This window comes from Myotis daubentonii, chromosome 3 (assembly GCF_963259705.1).
Source record: "Myotis daubentonii chromosome 3, mMyoDau2.1, whole genome shotgun sequence".
Classification (NCBI taxonomy): Eukaryota; Metazoa; Chordata; class Mammalia; order Chiroptera; family Vespertilionidae; genus Myotis; species Myotis daubentonii.
The window spans coordinates 173,072,935-173,093,500 of NC_081842.1; the positions used below are offsets into that span (position 1 = coordinate 173,072,935).

General features: G+C 41.0%; 1 protein-coding gene across 4 annotated transcripts in view; it reads right to left on the reverse strand.

The window, feature by feature from the left end:
• AK4 (adenylate kinase 4) overlaps nucleotides 1-20,566 on the reverse strand; it is a 56,980-nt gene that overhangs the window by 7,990 nt on the left and 28,424 nt on the right. For all 4 annotated transcript variants that reach the window (XM_059689285.1, XM_059689286.1, XM_059689284.1 and 1 more), the window contains exon 3: nucleotides 17,069-17,188. In XM_059689285.1, coding sequence (XP_059545268.1) covers nucleotides 17,069-17,188 — 120 coding nt within the window. The remainder of the gene's footprint in view (nucleotides 1-17,068; nucleotides 17,189-20,566) is intronic.

The following is a 20,566-nucleotide window of genomic DNA, read 5'->3' on the forward strand; positions in this document are numbered from 1 at the left end:
TAGCAATTTGTTTTTATTATATTTGACCAAAGGGTTATTTTGCAATGGATTGGGGGAAAATAAAACTGAACTTTCACTACAGATAGCTTGTTCCAGATTTCCCTTGGAACGTCCTTTCTAATTTCCCCAACAAGGGAAACTATCCAATGGCACTAGCATATAACTTTTGATGGTGTTTATTACAGAAGAGATATAAATTAAGTTGCATCTCTTCCCCCAAAAAAGATACAACAACAGAGTGAACCAAGCGTGCAGTATGTTCCAACACTATTCTTATGACAAGGAAAGATAGAACAAGTTCACACAGAGGTGGGGAAAGGCTTATCTTGCAGGTGACATCTCAGTTCACTGGTTTTCATGTGCCTGACCCAAGGTATACACGTGTTCCCTCTACGCAAAACGGCTGTTCCAGCCTTGCAGATAGCATCAGAAGAAACTGCTTTCATGTCCTCATAGCTATCCTCTTCTGACCCAGCTTGCATTCAGGCTGGTTTCTACACAGAAATTCAACAGCAACCTTGTGTGTCTCATCTTGTAGCACCCAGTCACACTGCCTCTGGCTAAATATCCCCCTCATATGAAGGCACCCACACATTGGGAAATTGTGCTGGAAAGTGTGTTCATGGTGGCTTTCCTTTGCCATGAAAAGATGGGTGATTCCTTTCTGCTCTTCTACACTTTTTTTTTTTCCTAATTGTGAATATAGTGTTTTCAGAATGGGGGAAAAAATGGTTTGTTTATTTATTTATTTATTTATTTATTTATTTATTTATTTATTTTTAAAAACGGTTTCTTTAAATAAAGAATTGTTGACTATGCCTGGCTGGCATGACTCGGTGGTTGAGTGTTGACTTATGAACCAGGAAGTCACGGTTCAATTTCCAGTCAGGGTACATGCCCGGGTTGCAGGCTTGACCCCAGTGTGGGGCTCTTTAGAGTGGGGCGTGTAGGAGGCAGCCGATCAATGATTCTCTCTCATCATTGATGTTTCTATCTCTCCCTTCCTCTCTGAAATTAATGAAAATGTTTTTTTAAATTTTTTCTTAAAATAAGAATAGCTAACTTTTAGATTTTTAAAAATCTCAACCTAATTTCTATTAGATCCAGTTGTAACTAGCTGGCATTGAGGGAAGTGAAAGGTCAAATCGTATTTGCCCAAATCAAGTATACCATTGGCCTTAGGTAGCAATGCCTGGCACACAGTGGGCCAACATTTGAATGTAACCCTAGGGAAGTTGTCTTCCAGTTTTCCATTCAGTGACCATACTTATTTGACCAGTCCAACTCATTTTAAAACCCTAATTTAACCTCATGAAATTATATGACTCTTTTGAGCTCTGTAAACTCAATATATAACATTCTTTCTAATACGGAATGGTTAATTGATTTAAATGTCAATTTATTAAACAACTTCTCTGATTATTAAGTTTAAAAACAAACTGAATTTTATAATTGGGGCTTTATAGCGCCTGGGTGTGTTCTTGAGCCCCAGACATATAAGAACTACCAGGAAGATAGCAATGTGATTCTGAGTTATCACGAGATGATTTGGACCCACGTGGACCCTCAGGGCTCAATTCAATCTATGGTTACATAGACTGGAGAGTGGGGAAAGAGTCTCATAAGAGTCCAGAAAAAGCCATGCCTCCTTTATCTTTCCCAGAAAATACCTTTACAATATTACACACACACCCTCAACCAGATCATTTCAACTACTCCTTCCCCCAACAGCTCGCTAGATCCGGGATTGGGGATGCCAGAGAGAGAATATTGCGAGCAGGTGTGGGCACTATGCTGTCTATTAGTCTAGTCCAGTGGTCAGCAAACTGCGGCTCGGCAAACCACGGCTCGCGAGCCACATGCGGCTCTTTGGCCCCTTCAGTGTGGCTCTTCCACAAAATACCGACTTTTGCGCATGGGCCACGAAGTTTCAATCGCCCTGTATGTGTGCGCCCCCACGTGGTATTTTGTGGAAGAGCCACACTCAAGGGGCCAAAGAGCCGCATGTGGCTCGTGAGCTGCTGTTTGCCCACCATGGGTCTAGTAGACTAATAGACTACTAGACAAAATACCACGTGCTGATGTGCATGTACAGTGCGACTGAAACTTCGTGGCCCATGCGCAGAAGTCGGTATTTTGTGGAAGAGCCACACTCAAGGGGCCAAAGAGCTGCATGTGGCTTGCGAGCCACGGTTTGCCAAGCCGCGGTTTGCCTACCAGGTTCTCAACCTTGGCTGCACATTAGAATCACCTGGGAATCTTTTTAAAATCCTGATTTCTGGGCCTCATCCTACGAAAATTGTCTCTTTGTTACTATTGTTGTGGCCCCACCCCATAACAAAGAAACAGAATTTCTGGAGGATGAGGCCCAGAAATCAGGATTTTAAAAAGATTCCCAGGTAATTCTAATGTGCGGCCAAGGTTGAGAACCACTGGTCTAGACTCACTCCCCCTACACTGCATCCCACGCTGGCTAGAGATGAGTTTTCTCATAAAAGCACTCTCTCACTGATTGCCAGCCCCTGCCTTTCCCTGTATCACCCACTCTTCACTAAATCTTCAAGATGACAGCTGGAATTAAAAAGGTTTCTGCAGCCCTAGCTGGTTTGGCTCAGTGGGTAGAACATTGACCTGCAGACTGAAGGGTCCCAGGTTCAATTCTGGTCAAGGGCACATGCTCGGGTTGCGGGCTCAGTCCCCAATGGGGGTTGTGCAGGAGGCAGCCAATCAATGATTCTCTCTCATTATTGATATTTCTACCTCTCTCCTTCTCCCTTCCTCTCTGAAATCAATAAGAATATATTTTTAAAAATGTTTCTGCAGCCAAAATCAATCTATGTTCCTTCCTCAAATCCTTTTTTTAAAAGGCCATTTTGTAAAGCAGTAGCTCCCAGTGGCCCTGACTAGAGCACAGAAGGAAGATAATAGAGCTTCTATTGTGGGGTTTTTTTCCCCCCTCATGCTTTTAAAGCTTCTATTTTGGAGGATACAATTTATAAGGTATATAATCAAACTGTATGAACACATAACTTATACATAAATCTCTATATATTGAAGTTGTACACACTCAACATTTTTACTGATAAGTCTGAGCAAAGAATTTGAGAGATCATGCTACAAAGGCCTGATTTCTCAGCCACAGGCACTCGTCTTGTGTTCTAGCATCACAAGCCACTACCCTGACAAGAAAACATGGTTTGCTATCCTTTGGATAGAGGCTGACAGCTGAAAAAAGGAGTAGGAAAGAATAGGAGTTCTTCCAATAAATGAAAGCTCAAATCTTATTACTGGCTAATGTTTCTTCTCTAACGAGATTGCAAGCCAATTTGCTCAGCTTCCCAGCTGTTTCTGAAGTCTGGGGCCCTCTGGAGGAACGGGTGGAAAATGCAAATGCATACAAAGTCAACTGAACTCAGAATGAACAGATTTCAAAATTATTTGGGGTAATCCCTATCTAGTGGGCACTCACATTAAGAACTGCTAAGGACAGCAGAAAAGAGTTAATTCTGGAGGCTTAGAGGTCTTCTGATAGGGCAGTGGCTGTTATGTCCTTCCAACCTCAAAATAGGTTCAAGTTAAAAGAACCATGGAAAATACAAAAATCTAAGGAAAGTTAAAATTATTATTGGAATGCAACCATTTCAATAGTTTAGAATAGCAATTTTCAACCAGTGTGCCACCAAGACTTTTTACAATATGGAATACTTGACTATTGAGTCAGGAGCACTGACCTCTTTTCCCTTTGTCGAATAAAAAAACAACAACGGTCAACACAACGATAGCCATCCAGTGTGAATGAGTCAAAATTACACCAATTTTTCTGCCATATTGGCAAAAATGTATTTTTTGGTGTGCAACAGAATTTTAGTAGTTTATGTGTGCAATGAGATGAAAAGGGTCAAAAATCACTGGTTATTAAGTACCAACAACAGAAATCAATCATTCCACAACTTCAAGGGTTCCCAACTGATGGAGCACATAAAAATTGCCAGGGAAGATTTAAAGGAGAACATAAAATATGGGTGTCCACATTCCATCCCAGGCTTCCTAGAATGCAGCATCCAGGCACAGGATCAAGACTTGGGTATTTTAAAAGTATCCAGGTCAAGCTAATATTTCCCCTGATTGATAAAGAACCACCAAACTTCTCAGTGACAAGAATAGTGGAAGTGCAGTGGCAAGTTCTTTCATCGGCCCCATTTTGCGGGTTAAGCTTCACACCACTTCTAAGCAGATACAAACCATTTCATGAGAGGAGAACAAAGAAGGGAGGTCCCAAATGGAGGCCAATCTTTCCAGATTCAGTAATACCAGTCACTTGTTTATCCCATTCCTGTCCAGGGTCTTACCTCTAAAGAAAGTGTGGCCAGAGACAAAAGAGGCAGTAGGGAGACAGAATATCCCCAACACCGTCACTCAACATGATGCTTTCAGGGGGAGAATGAGTCTTAACAGAAGAGACAGAAACCAGGGGAAACCTGGTTTCCTTTGAGGCAGAAAAAGAGCATTCTGCAGACAGCTAAGGGGCATGTGGAGAAAACTATAAGGAAAGAGGATTCCAGAGGGGACAGTGAAAGAGTCAAAAATCAGGAGGAAGGAGGAGAAGGAGAGTCAGTAATGGGAAGAGGATTCAAAAAAGACATTGAGGGATGGTTTATATTAATAACCAAGTATCACAGGGATGAAAGGCACATTTGAAAGTGACTAGCCTCAAACAGCATAATTTTCAGGGCAGATGCGGTGTCTTCATCTCTGGAGTTGTCACCAAGGCCCTGAGGATGGGCTGGGGCTCCCACTCAAGTTTGGGGTGAAGTGTCACTGGTCTAGAGACAGGCTTTCTGTCACTTGGTTTAGCAAAGGCTCCATGCAGTGAAGAGCAGTATTTGTTTGTCTGCAAGACTTAAAACATGGAGATTCTTCAGCCTATAGAGCAGTAATGGCAAACCTTTTGAGCTCAGGTGTAAGCATTTTGAAAAACCTTAACTTAACTCTGGTGCTGTGTCACATATAGAAATTTTTTGATATTTGCAACCGTAGTAAACAAAAACTTATATTTTTGATATTTATTTTATATATTTAAATGCTATTTAACAAAGAAAAATCAACCAAAAAAATGAGTTCGCATGTCACCTCTGACACGCATGTCATAGGTTCGCCATCACTGCTATAGAGCCTAACTCAAAGGCTTCAGGGCACCCTGTATGAAACTGCAGGCATGGCAGCTCCAGCACCCCAGCAGCTCCAGTGTCTCAGGTTGGGCTGAGCAAATTATGATGGTACAGGTATAATTGTCACCTCGAGCAGCTGCCAAGAATGAAGGTCCGATAAGGGGCAATCTGACCATCACGTTTTAAACCATCTTTAGCACTGTCATTATCTGTCCACATTTTGAAAAGTGAAAATGTCACAGGAGCACAATATCAAGACGAGGGGGAACCTGTCAAGCAAGAATGTTCCTGTATCAGGACATGAGATGGTCATACTCACTTGAAAGAGGTATGATTACTTTGCTCTTGAATACATTTAGTTAACAATTGCTATCCACTGATCCAGGTTCTCTTCTAGGGAAACACTCCTGGTATGAGATGGAATTCCTTAGTACTTTGAATTGCTAGGATATTAGGATTTGTAAGGAAACAGTAGATGTAACAAATCTATACATATAAAAGGCTAATATGCTAAGTGTCCAACTGTCTGACCAGTCGCTATGACATGCACTGACCACCAGGGGTCAGACGCTCAACACAGGAGCTGCCAAGCTGCAGTGACTTGGCAGCAGCAGTTCTCAGGTTATGCACCCCAAAATCAGAGAGGAGGGATCCCAATTCCTCACGAGGCCGCACAGATTCCACCTTCGGCCATGGGTTATGTTGTTGCTGGGGCACTGTCAGCCCCGAATCTAGTTTAGTGCACACCCAGTAAGATGGCAATTTTGCAGAGTGCCCTCTCACACTCTGGGATGTCGGAGAGCTGGCCCGATTCCCCCAGACCAAGCCAAGGGAACCCACTGTCGGAGAGACCCCCCCCCCACCCCCCACTCCCGGGGAGGGACCACAGAAGGTTGCTTCCAGAGCACGTCCAGCCTTCTGGCCCAGTCCTGCCCCACCAGCCACCTTCTAATTAATTTCCTTTCAATGTGCACGAATCCATGCACTGGGTCACCAGTGTTATAATAAAGCATGATCTGTAGAAATCTTGTAACAGAATGGCCATTCTGAACATGAAAGTATTTCAATGCATGTGTAAAAATATTTAAGAGATTATCTCTCAAGTGATTTAGACTAGGCAGGCTTTGATTACATTGGTAAGACCAAGGAGAGTTTGCTGTTCTAGCGGAGGGTGTGTATTCTTCTTTAAATGTGCTTGCTGTAGCCTCTATTAAAAAACAGAAGCTCCTTGAGGGCTGGGCTGCATTTATTCCTGAAGTGGTATTCCTGGTGGGCGGGATTACCGATCCAGTGGACTAGATGCACACTCAAATTCTGTCAACAGGTGGCAGCATTAATAACGTTTCCTTTTAGAAAGAACTGCAACCAAGTCTGGTATGGTTTTATGTTTACTAAAAGTAATCCTCAAAAGACATGCTTTCTAAATGACTAGCATATTCTAGCTTCCTTCGATAACCTATTCCAAGTGCACATAGTCTATTAATTGTTGAGGAAGCCAGAAAACCCAATAGGCACCGTAAAATAGTGATCACATTTTAAACACAGAAAGCTTGTTTTCCTTCCCATTAACTACACGTGACACTGTTTCATCGCTTGATTTCTCACCAGGAGTATGAAAAACTGACTTCATGGTTCTGTGCTAGCTAGGCTATCCCTCGTCTCACAACCCAGACTAGAAAAGCTGCTCTGTCCTGATTGATCAAACAGCCAATCCGCACTGAAAGCTAAAATTTTATGCGGCTAAATTTCTCCCCAAATCTGGCATGCTCTCAGGAATTATGGTTCCTACAGGTTGCATTTTTAGACACCACCACCATCACCACCGCCCCCCAAAAAAGACTCACTCGGTGCAGGGAGATGTCACTAAGTTCCTGACTGGTGTTGCGTTCCCAGAAGTGCTGGCCACCAGGCCTTGGCACCTGCTCCTCTCGGCCATACCAAAAGCCTGAGGAGGGCAGCTGGTGCCACAGCAACAAGCTGTAGCGATGGACAGGAACAGAGAACGAGGACGCGTCTGTTTTTCTAATTTGGAGAGCATTCACGCCAGAGGAAGGGCGCTGAGCCAGAGTTCACTGCCACATTCCCTCCACTTGATGAAAACAAACGGCAATTCTGAAGGGCAACATCCGCCTATGCCTGGCAGCTTGTGAAAAGGCCACGCAACATCAGGCCCCGTTCCTACCCCCATTAAGAACAAAATCTTACCGTTTGCTACAGCATTGATGGACCTAAAGGGGGTTATGCTACGTGAAATAAGTTAGCCGGAGAAAGGCAAACACCGCTATGATTTCCAGAGATGAGGAATCTAAAGAACAAAAGAAATGAACAAATAAAACAGAAACAGATTCAGAGATACAAAGAATAGACTGATGGTTGCTAGAGGAGAGGAGATTTGGGAAACATGGTGAAAAAGGAGAAGGGATTGAGAAGTACAGATTGGTGGTTACAAGATAGTCATGGGGATGTAAAGTATAGCATAGGAAATATAGTCAATAATATTGTAATAAGTATGTATGGTCCCAAGTGGGTACTGGAAATATCAGAGGGAACACTTTGTAAAGTATATGATTGTCTAACCACTATGCTATACACATGAAACTAATAAAAAAAAAATACTAATTGTGCCGAAACCAGTTTGGCTCAGTGGATAGAGCGTCGGCCTGCGGACTGAAGGGTCCCAGGTTCGATTCCGGTCAAGGGCATGTACCTGGGTTGCGGGCACATCCCCAGTGGGAGATGTGCAAGAGGCAGCTGATCGATGTTTCTCTCTCATCGATGTTTCTGGCTCTCTATCTCTCTCCCTTCCTCTCTGTAAAAAAATCAATAAAATATTTAAAAAAAAAAAAGAAAGAAAATACTAATTGTAAACTGTAATTGAAAAAATAAAGATCTGGGGCCAACAAGGAAGAGGCCACCTATCTCTTCCCAGTTGGTTGGGAAAGCAAGAACCAAATTGCAAATGCAAGCCATGGTTCATCCCAATTAATAACCGAGTGATCAGCTGCAGTTGAAAGCAGGCAGTTCAGTTATTCTTCCACAGCCTTCCGTTGGGTTAGGGAAGACTGCTTTCGACCAGAAGCCTCGATAGCAAGTTAAAAGTAATCCACCATTGGCCAGACCAGTGTGGCCGATTCCTGACCAGGGCCTATCCCCGGGTCATGCAGTGGGCAGCCAATGGATGTTGTTGTTGTTCTCTCACTGATGTTTCTCCCTTCCTCTCTGTCTAAACTCAATAAAAACATACATATTTCTTAAAAGTAATCACCATTAAACCTGTTTTAAGAAGGCCTTGTCTCTCTCATTTTATAATTACTTTATCTGTTTATAGAATATCTAAGACCTCCATATTCCACTTCATCCAGTTTTTATTGACAGATGGAGGAAAAAAATAAGAAGCAGCTGTGCTCCAGATATTGGCAAACAGAGCTCAGACTATACCATATCACTTTGTGAGTTCCACATTTCCACTGTACAGAGAGCCTTGGGACCCACTTCTGGCCCACTGAACCTCCCTGAGACACTTGGCACTCCTCTCTACATACTCTAGAGTTTAGGGGATCTGTAATAAATGGGTCCTGCTCTAAAGGAGCTTGTAGGTTATGGTAAATAATTTTAAAACCTAGATAAGCTATAATCACTACTTACTGATCCACTGACAAAGAGAAGGTAGATATTCCAGAACATTTGTTTTTAAACCAAATGTCTGCCTCTTCAAAGTGGCTTGGTAAAATAAATAATGAATTCCTATGAGTTAGGCATTCCTGGGGAAATTTCTAAATGGCATTGAGATCCTCTGACGTCAGCATGGTTTTTCCTGTTTAAGGACGTAGGTGAATACTAGCTTATAACCTTTGCTTTTAAAGGCAGTATACTAAAATCATCTAACCCTTTTCCCAGTAAGGGAGAGGCACACTGCATTAAGGAAGGATCTGTCGTCTGCAAATTACTTCCTTAAAGGCTCTTCTGTTGAAGAATTCTGCTTGCTTGTTCTTCAAACATAAGTTTCTATAAACAAATGAGGGAAAGACTGGTCCCATTGTATCTAAGTTAACACAATAGGAATTTTAAATAATTTCACCATAGGCCCACATTTTTGCTCCAAGGAAAACACAGAGGCTGAGTACACCCTACATGGGTTCAGTGACAGGCTGCAGGTGTGACCGCTCTATCTTCAGACACATATTTATCAGCCTTTCTATGTATCAAACACAGTTGTAGCTTTAGCCAGTTAGACTCAGTGGATAGAACATCAGCCTGCAAACTGAAGAGTCCCGGGTTTGATTCCGGTCAAGGGCACATGCAGAGTTGCGGGCTCAATCCCAGTAGGGGGCATGCAGGAGGCAGCTTCTCTCTCGTCACTGATGTTTCTATCTCTCTCTCCCTCTCCCTTCCTCTCTGAAATCAATAAAAATAAAAAAAAAAAGCATTAAAAAACAGAAAAAGCAAACACTGTTGTAGATACTGGCAATATGGCCATGCCAAAACAGACATAATCTGCTTTCTGAGGCCTACATTGGGGGTGAGGGTATAAGGAAGGTGGCCAACACCAAATATACATGTAAATGTGTAATGTCATGTGATTGTGAGGTAAGAATAGAGGCAGCATGAGTAGATAGGATGGTACAGGAAGGACTCTCGGAGCTGCCATACTTGAGTAGAGATCTGAACACAGCAATCCACGTGGATATCTGCACGCAGACCACTGCAGGTAGAGGGCAGAGGACCTGCAAAGGCTCTGCAGCTTGAGCATGCATGGCACAGACAGGTAGAAAAATTACGAAGTAGCCACAGAATATGAACAAAGCTTTGCTCAACCCTGGCCTCAAGTAAAAGATCTGAACATGGTTGAAGGCAGAAGGAAACACAGAACAAAAATTTAAACAAAATATAATAAAAACAAAGAATATGCAAAGATATCCAAGATGGATTAAAAAAAGATACAACAGAGGAGAACTGCCCTAAAGGGAACGAGCTGAATTGCAGATCAAAAGGACACACTTTGTAAAGGAGGAGGGGAAACACTGGGGCATGCTGTAAGAAGAAATGATTCTTCAGGAAGTCTGTATAGAAAAAAACATGCTATTCAAAATGGGGGGAGGCAAGGGTTAGACTGGCCCAAGGCTTCTACAGAGCAATAATTCGGGCCAGGAGCAGATGGACCAATGGCTATACAGTTCTGAAGGACACAAGGACTGCTGAACAACAAAAAGACATTTTCAAACATGCAAACTTGTGACCATAGCCCCTCATAAGCAAGGAGGGAAGGAAAGAGAAAAGGAAGGAAAAACTATCTTTAAAAATCCTGTCAAGTAATGAAAAGTTTTGTCAAAAAGAAGTACAGCTTCATTCACACAGAATTACAATTCATTCATTTAAAGTGCACAATGCAATGATTTCTAGTAGTCATAGGTATATCACCAAGAGATTAATCAAAACAAAATGAACAGAGAAATGGGGGGGGGGCCTTGAGGGGGAGCAGAGAACATGACAGAAAATTCATTTAAATTGTTTAAATGTAAGACCAAATAATGGGAAATTAAAAATACAGAAGAAAAATATTAACACAAAGCCAACAAAAGCTGGAAGAGGAAAAGGTAGAAGGAAGTATATTAAGTACATGAGGTTACTGTTAACTGTCTAAATTATCTCCTGTCTAAATTTGAAATGTGAAAATTAAAAATATATGTCTATCTCCTAACATTGATAATAATTATAACACATACACATATCTACCATTTGACCACCTACTACATTCCAGACTTGCAGCTGTTTCTGCAGCATTTGCTCCTCCTGGACTATGAGGTCAGAACAAGTGCTTTTCTCTCCTCAGATGGACCAGTGCCAAGCACATCAGGACACACAAAAAATGTGCACTCAATTCACTTTTGATCTGAGAACCAAGTTTTTCTAGGGTATGCTCAAATATCTGGACACACATGTTTTCCATATGTCCCTTAATGCTTAGATAGTCATTCTCTCTGAAAAAAAAAAAAAAAGACCAAATAAACAAAGTCAGGATTGTCTACATATTAAGATTGTTCCTCATCCCAAGGCAGCAATCAGATCAATCAAAAGAAATACATCAGAAATGGACATGGGATTAGAGTCTCAGGGGGGAACCCAACCAAATGAAGAAAAGACCTTGCTTTTCATTTAGACACTCTTGATCTCACATTGACAAAATTGGTAAAATCCAAGTTCATATAGTTTGGATTTAAATCAAAGAAATAAAAGATGACCCTCACTGCCTAGGGTAGCTCAGAGGCTGAATCACCACTAGATTCTAATTCCCAGAGGGACAGGTCTTGCCCATCCTTTTACTGTCCTGTGATGTCTGGGCACTTAGACTAATTATACACACATCCATTTTGTCATTTTCACCAAGAAGACTATGTCTTTCTTGAAAAAATATTTCCACTTATCTCTCAGAACAGATGCCATCTGTGGCATGATTGGCTGCATACATCATTAGGAGCTCCTGATGAGCCTACTCTACCTCTAGTGTCTCTGCAATAATTTTCCCTCTTTTTTTCTCCACTGACTCCATCCCACTGCAAAGTCAGACATGGTTATATTCGATTTGCTTTAGCAATACCCAGGATGTAACAGGTATTTCACCCATTTAGGTGTGTATAAAAAATGTCTGATGAACGAACAGAAGTACAAGGAGGGGCGAGTCATGAGTGTGTCAGAAGGACAAGCCTGGTGAGGAACCAACGATTTTGATTGTTCACTCTCTGCTTGGCAGAGACACGACTGCCACAGTAGCCTAGCAGAGTCCCATCAATTCTATGGCCACTCTCCTTTCTCCAGGAACCATTCCAATTTCTCCCAATCTTCCATTCAGAGTATCAGAGTATACATCATTGCCTTAACAATGACCTTGTATACAAAGGTTGGGGGGCAGGGGGTGGAAGTAGAAGACAGTATAGGGAGGATAAATGGTGATGGAAAAAAAAGATACAAAGGTTATCTGATATTATTATTTTTCAGGACTACACATTTGAAGGAAAATGAGTAACAGAATGTATTACCCTCACACACATGTGTGCACGCACACAAACACACAAAGAGTGAGAGAGAAAGCCTGATGCTTTCTGTTGTTGTTGTTGTTGTTCAGTGACCTTCCAAATAAACCTATTATAGTTTCTTCTTGAAAGATACCCTACATTCACATTCACAAAGGCAACAGAAAAACAATTGCCCTTGGCATTTCTTCAAAGATGTGATTCAGGAGTTATGTGATTATTGGCTTTTTTCTGTAGGCATATGTTGCCCAGTGGGATCTGACACTCTTCAGAGTTATCTGACTCAGAAAGAAAAATACGGAGGGGATAAGGTCAGAGCAGTTATGGAAAGCATAGCAAAACACATTTGCAAAGTTAGAACAAAATACTCCAGGTCCAGCATCCGTAGTCTGGTCTCCCAGTGCCAGCCTTTATTTAGATACCTAGGACTCAGAGTGAGTATGTACCCTGGAATAGCTTAGGTCTGAGGTCATCTAACCTCAGGGAAAACAAATACACAGAAAACACTGCACACATTCAAGCAGCTCAGACGTCTTCTTTAGAAAAAAAAAAATTAAAAATCCCAGAATTCCTATGGAAAGCAGCAGAAAGCAACACTGCTCAGCACAAAAAAACATGGAGCAGGCAGCCATGGATCGAATGAGGACTCTCATTCTAAAGGTATCTCTTTCTCCATTGAAAAGGCTTTAAGTTATATTCCACTTATAATTCCTAACTTTAAGTCTGTTTTCTGTGACACCAAACTTTGACAACAAATTTAAAATATTTCGTCACTACACCTAAAATTATCTGGCAGACAATTCTGGTACATCTTGCTAACCAGAGATCAATTAGGACTACTGTTTATTTTTTTAATTTTTATTTTTAAAATATATTTTATTGATTTTTTACAGAGAGGAAGGGAGAGGGATAGAGAGTCAGAAACATCGATGAGAGAGAAAAATCGATCAGCTGCCTCCTGCACACCCCCTACTGGGGATGTGCCCACAACCAAGGTACATGCCCTTGACTGGAATCGAACCTGAGACCTTTCAGTCCGCAGGCTGACGCTCTATCCACTGAGCCAAACCGGTTAGGGCAGGACTATTGTTTAAATGCATAGGATGGCATTCAAGTTTAGAAATGAAAAGTGCCTAATACCAACAAACCTCACTACTGGCCCACCTTATTGCCAGCCCTCTTTTAAAAAGTAAAGAATTTGTATTTGTTTTAAGGAGCTGGTTATTATGCCCTAGTTACTATTTCACCTTAGTAATCAGGAAATACCTTTTCTATGAAACTAAAAAACACTTGGTTTTATAACAAATTTAGAAATCTTGCGCATTACATTCCTCTGGTAGAATATTTTTCTTAAAAATTAAAGAAAACTATTTTTTAAATACTGCTCTCACACTTTTACCTTCCAGGGAAATTATAGGAAAAAAGCAGGGGGGGGGGGGAACCCACACATATATACACCTATTAATGCATAAAAGAATGTTTCTTACCCAACTGGAAAGTACACTGTGAAGGCGAGGTGGTGCTGAGCTTTTTTTAGCAAGGACACAGCTGACCAAACCACAGAGCACTCACCAACCACATCATCCAACCAACCCCCTTGCTGTTCCCCTGGCTTGCATCCACTGGGCTCATTTCCACCCACCATTTGCAGGATGCCTCTCTACAGCCATATGGACCAAGATGATGAGTCATCTATCATCCAGAATTTTTCTCTTGACCTTTCCACACCCAATCACCTTTCGCGCACTCGGCAGGCACATCCTCCTCAGAGCACGTGCCCTGCACCCTGGAGTTTAAGGCTGAACACAGGACCTCGGCATTCCTGACACTCCTCACTTTGCCAAATGGATTTATTCCAGAGCTTTACAGAAAAAATCACAACTGAAAAAGTGACCAGATGGGGTGTTCAAGGAGAAATATACAAACGAAGTCAGTTAGGAGACTGACGTACTTGATTAAAAACAGACCTAGGATGTAAAAGAACTTCAGTTTTTCACCCTGAGAGGCAGTTATGGCAAAAGCAAAGCATTGAAACACTAAAACACTCCATAGCTGAACTGACTTTTTGACTTCACATAGCTAAATGTTTTTAAGTCCACATTTGAACGTAATACTTCATGAAGTCACCACACACACACACAAAAATCTGCATATCAGGAATAAATAATAACAGCAGAATCTCATACTTATATAGCACTTATTATATGCAAATATTCTTCTAAGCACATTGCATATATTCATTCACTTCATCCTTACAAACCCTTTTCTAACCCATTTTCCATGCAGAATAGGATGCAGAGGTCAGGTATCTTGCCCAAGGTCACACACACTGCCAATAAGTGAAAAGAGCTGAGATTTGAAATGAGCAGTCTGCTACAACCTGGGGTTAATTATTATTACACTGACCACCAACCAAAAATCTGTAACACAGATGATACCCTTTTATAACAGATTTTTTAAAGTTTACTAAAAAAGTTCACTTTATAAGTTGAGAAGCCTTACATTAAAGAATTTAAACTCGGGAAATTACTGGTAGGTGGTGGTGAAGGCAAAGTTTATCAGTCATGGCAAATACCTACCCAAGAAGTATTGGAGGGCTAACTCTTGTGAGTTAAATGTATAGCATCTGGAGAAATTAACCTGGCTGAAGACGTGATGATAGCCAAGAAACTCAAAAAGCTTGGAAGACAATAAAAGAAAACCCAGGGTTGTGATACCTAACATCAGTCACAATGCTGTCGATTCTTCCTGCTCAATCTCTTCTCCCAAATGATGTCTTCTTTCCATCACATTGCTATTGCTTAAATTCAGACCTTCAACATCCCTTGGTCCGACTATTCTACCAATCTCTTCTTTGGCTTCTAGTCATCACCGCCTCCCTGCCCAAGCACCTAATCCCTCCTTTGCTGCTAAGCAAACAGTCTTTCTGAGACACAAATCTAATGTCATATGTGCAGGGGGCAGCTGATCAATGATTCTCTCTCATCATTGATGTTTCTATCTCTTCCTTCCTTTCTGAAATATATATATATATATATATATATATATATATATATATATATATATATATATATATATATATATATATATATATATATATATAAAGAATGCTCCACAGAACAAATCCTATGGGTGTTGGGAATGAGGCAGGAGATTCTAGGGTCAAATAAATTTTAAAAATACCTCATGTCTCCTCTATGAAGCATTAAATCACATGATCATATTAAAAGTTTGGCAAGCCCTAGCCAGTTTGACTCAGTGGATAGAGGGTCGGCCTGTGGACTGAAGGGTCCCAGGTTAGATTCCAATCAAGGGCAGGCTCCTCCCCCGCCTGGGTCCTGGACGTGGCATGTGCAGGAGGCAACCAATCGATGTGTTTCTCTCACATCGATATTTCTCTCTGTCTTTTCCTTTCTTCCACTCTCTCTAAAAATCAATGGAAAAAATATACTCCGGTGAAGATGAAAAAGAAAATAAGTTTGACAAAATCCTGAAGTAAAGGAAACTGGTTAACTTTGACACTAACTCTGGGCAGGTAATAGAACCCTATTAAGTGTTCAGAATAATTCTTGACACACAGTGTTAGCAATTAATGTTTAAACTGACATTTTCTAAATATATTTGAACACAAAGTCTGTTTTCTGGTCTAGCCATTAAAAGCATTGCATGCTATACACTTTGAGAAACAATGTCATAGAATAAATACTCTACCATATCAGTAATTTTGGAGGTTTGTGGGCTCTAGACTTTAGCTGAAATACAGGCAACCTAATAGTGTGAATGCGGGACAATTCCTCTGGTTTCTCTGTAGCTGGCAAACAAGGTTTCAACTGTCAGCTTCCCGAGGCTTCAGTTTCACCAAATTAAGACAGAAATGTGTGCACTGTGTGAACTAGACGAAAACAGCTCTGCAGTGGAAAGAGGTTTGCTAGAGCTAAATTTCCCAATCCATTTTTTGTTCATAGAAAGCAGTATGTCCATCAGCAAACTTAAAGTAGAAGATTCTGAATTCCAGCTAAAGTACAAAATTGTGCAGCATTTTGTGTGTGAGCATCTGTATGTATTTTCTTGGGTGAAATATTATAGTTGTCATCAAGGGATCCATAACGTCTAAAAAGGTTAGGAACCACTCAGTTTTCAGATCAGGTCCATGTATTGTTTAAATACATGTTAAAAAAATCAAACAGTACCAGGGCATATGTATACATGGTGAAAAGTAAGTCTCCCAATCCTAATGCTTATCCAAGGTCAACCACTGTTAGCAGTTTTTTATATTCCAAAGATAGTTTATGCATGCATTTCTAAGTATATACAGTAATATTATGCCATCCCTCTATTTTTGCATAAATAATAGGCAATATACACTATACTACAACTAGCTTTGTTCACTTGGCAGTTTATGTTGAGATCTATTCATATTATAACATAGGTACATACCAAATTTAAGACATCGCTATGATAGATACTTAGATGGTTACCAATGTCTTGCTCTTTATAAATAATGCTGAAAATAAACATCCTTGAAGCTATATCTTTAGGCAAGAAATCCAGCAAAGAACTGCTGAAACAAAAAGTATAAAGACTGTTAAACTGTCCTCCAAAGGTTGCGCATTGTATACTCAACACTTATTTCCCACATATGCAATAAAAGATTTTCAAATTTTCTATCTTTGTTAATCTGACAGGTGAAAAATGGTAACTCCCGGCTTAAATTTTTGTGGCCTATTATGAATGAAAGAACCTCTGGTTTCAGATATACTTAAGACAACTTCATCATGGAAAGAAAAGGCGTCATCAAACTGGAACAATAACGGAATTCTATTAGGAACAAGCTACTCCCAGAAACCCAGCTCACCCACGGGTCCCACTCACCGTCTAGCAGCCAGTGCTGATCCTGTCGGTTCTCCAGCTCCGACAGCATCATGCGTGTGATCACGTGGTCTGGAACCAAACGGCCTTTCTCTATGTACTGCTTTGCCACATCACCAACTTCTGATAAAAAGGCAGGAGAAAAGAGATTCTCAGAAAAAGCTTCAAAAATAAAAACCTTACTAACGCTTTTTGGACAATTTTGCCTTCTCTCCCATTCCTCCTGGTTCATATGGGGGAGGGGGAGTTAGAGTTAAGTTTTAAATATTGCTTCAGTAATGGTGGCACTGTCTCCCTCTTGTCTCCCAAAGAATTATAAAAGCACCTCTTGATGAAATAAAAATAAAAGAATATATATTAGACATAACGTGAAAATAAGAGTAGGGAACAAAGTTGGAGCCTGGAAAGAAGGTGGTACACAAAAGGCCAGAAAGGAGTCCTGGCGACTCCCTGAAGGTGAGCCAGAAACTGGATCCTGAGCCTCCCAACAAGTTATGGTAACAAGGAAACGTGATCAACCACACGGCACACAGTGTACAGAAGATTGAAGGAAGCTGCGAAGCACAACCATTCCTTAGAGACCAAAAAACCCAAAAAAACAAACAAAAAAAACATTTCCACTGTTCTTCTAGAAAGAATGCTGGGTAGTACACACAACAGGTCTATATCTTCTCCGGAGCCCCCGTATAAGCAAATAGCACCTTGCTGACATAACTGTGAAAGAAACTAACTCAGTGTTATCAGTGGAATGCCAAGTTCATAAAAGAATGAAAAATTTTTAATTATTTTTCAAGAAAAAATGCTTCTATCTTAATTTAAAATAACAATTCCTTACTTGTAGAAGTTGTGAGTTGGATTCAGCAGAACAACTGATCAGTTTAAATTGTTTAAATGTCCACGCACTGAGTTTTTATTTAACCAAGATGAAGTCATCTGCTCTCCAGGGAACTGCTAGTGAACCACGAGGAGTCACATCCTCCACAAGCCAATGAAGTTCTTATAGAAACATAAAGCAGCTTTATATTACGGGGGGGGCGGGGGGGGGGGGATGGGAGCTCAAGAATCATTTTCCCCCACCTTCACCTTGAATTTAAGGTAGAGCCTTTCCTTCTCAAGGCTGAGTCTACTCCTAACTCCAACTTCCACACTGAAACGTGAGCTGTGAAGAGCTCCGTATCACTCCATCACTCCTACTGGACCAAAGTAGCTCAGTCAGGCCCCGGGAGACGTGACTCCCTGAAGAAGCAGAACGCTAAAGACAAGCACATTCCTGAATGTGGCTGAACATGAATGGGAAAATATTGATTGATTGCGTACTACGTAACAGGTAATATTCTAGAGAGGTGGCAGTAAAGAAAAGTACTGATATTTAAGCAGTATTAATTTCCTTAAGAGCAACACTAGCAATCATTAACTTAATACATCCTATGCTCCTTTAACTGAATACATACTATGTTCCTTTAAGTATTGTATGTGTCATTTCATTTCATCCTCATATATCCTCACCTTCACCTAGGAGGTAACAGCCGTTTTTTTGTGACAGCTTTTTGAGACATACCACACCACAAAATTCACCATTTTATAACGTACAACTCAGTGGTGTTTAATACATTCTCAGTGTTGTGTAATCATCACCACTACCTAATTCCAGAACATTGTATCAACCCCAGAAAGAACCCCTGCACCCATCAGCAGTCACTCCCCATCTCCTCCTCCTACTAGCATGTGGCAACTACTACTCGGCATTCTGTCTGTAAAGTTGGCCTAGTCTGCAACATCTCATAAACAGAATCACACAGCATGTGGTACTTTGTGTCTGGTTTCTTTCACTTAGCAGAATGATTTCAAGGTTCACTCATGGTGTAGCACAGGGGTCCTCAAACTACGGCCCGCGGGCCACATGCAAATACAAATATTGTATTTGTTCTCGTTTTGTTTTTTAACTTCAAAATAAGATATGTGCAGTGTGCATAGGAATTTGTTCATAGTTTTTTTTTTTAAAACTATAGTCCGGCCCTCCAACGGTCTGAGGGACAGTGAACTGGCCCCCTGTTTAAAAAGTTTGAGGACCCCTGGTGTAGCATATATCAGTACTTTGTTCATTTTTACGGCCGAATACTATTCTTCCGTTGTACTGATAGAACATATTTTGTTTAGCTATTTGTTCATTGAGGAACATTTGGGTTGTTTGTTTCCACTTCAGGGCTATGGTGAATAATGCGGCAATGAACATTCGTGCGCAAGTCCTAGTCTGAACATATGCTTTCAGTTCTCTTGAGTAATACCTGTAGGGTATGTATGTTCTGTATCTGAAAAATCACTTTCATAGTAGGCTTGGAGTAACTGACAAGTTTGGTGCTGTCCTACTCTGCAAAAGGCAGGCCAACCAGCCCCAGAGCCCTATTCTTAGGCCCATTTAACAAACCTTAAGGTAGATATAAACAAGTACACAGCTTCCAAGGTGAGAGACCAAGATGTGAAATGGCGCCAGACATCCCATGAGGAAAGAGTAGGTAGCAGCTTCTTTGGAAAAGAGAAGACCCAGAGAAGGACATGATAACAATTTACCCATGGCCTGATACTCGATACATGGGAAAGGCTTTATTTTATTCAAAGTCTAGGATTTAGAATTAGGATTAGTAGTGGGAATTTCAAGTGGTTCCAAAAAGTTGCCTAAGGAAATGTCTGAATGGAGACTCAAACACTGCCTAGGAATGGCTACTGTAGAGGGATTATGACAACTGGACTCGGGATTGGGCAACATGGTTTTCCAACTATTTTTGGCAGCCTTGGCTCTTCTCAGGCAGGATAGGTATGTTCTCAATCTGATTCCAAAATCAAACTTCCACCACATCTCTCAATCCCTACCATGAAAACTTGGAAAGGTCAACAGCCAGAGCAAAATGGATTTAATAATATATCTACATCTGAATGAAGACCTTCTCAACAGCAAACAGTAATACAATGTGGGTCAGGAGATAGAGGCCCATTCCGGGAACCATGACCTTCACCTGCCCAGGTCAGTTTGCTTGGAAGAAAAGCAATATTATTAAGTGCTAATGCTAGCACATTTGGATACAACAAATGGCTACTCCAGTCTTTCAAGTAGAATTCCAAAGAAAGGCTGCAGACAAGCACACAGTGTCTTTTTGTTCTGATTCCCTATAAATTAAGGGCAAACTGGACAGAGCTGGACAAGTGTTCACAAAGCAGCAAATTCCCCAAGATGACTAGCCAAATCACCAGAAACAGATAACAACTCAATGTCCTTTTACTTTTTTAAGTATTTTTATTGATTTCAGAGGAAGGGAGAGAGAGAGACAGAAACATCAATGATGAAAGATAATCATTGAATTATTGATCAGCTCCTCCTGTAAGCCCCACACCAGGGATCAAACCCACAACCCGGGCATGTGCTCTGTCGATGCTCAACCACTGAGCCATGCCGGCAGGGCTCAATGTCCTTTTAATTGTTCATGCAGAAAACACTGAGAATAAAAG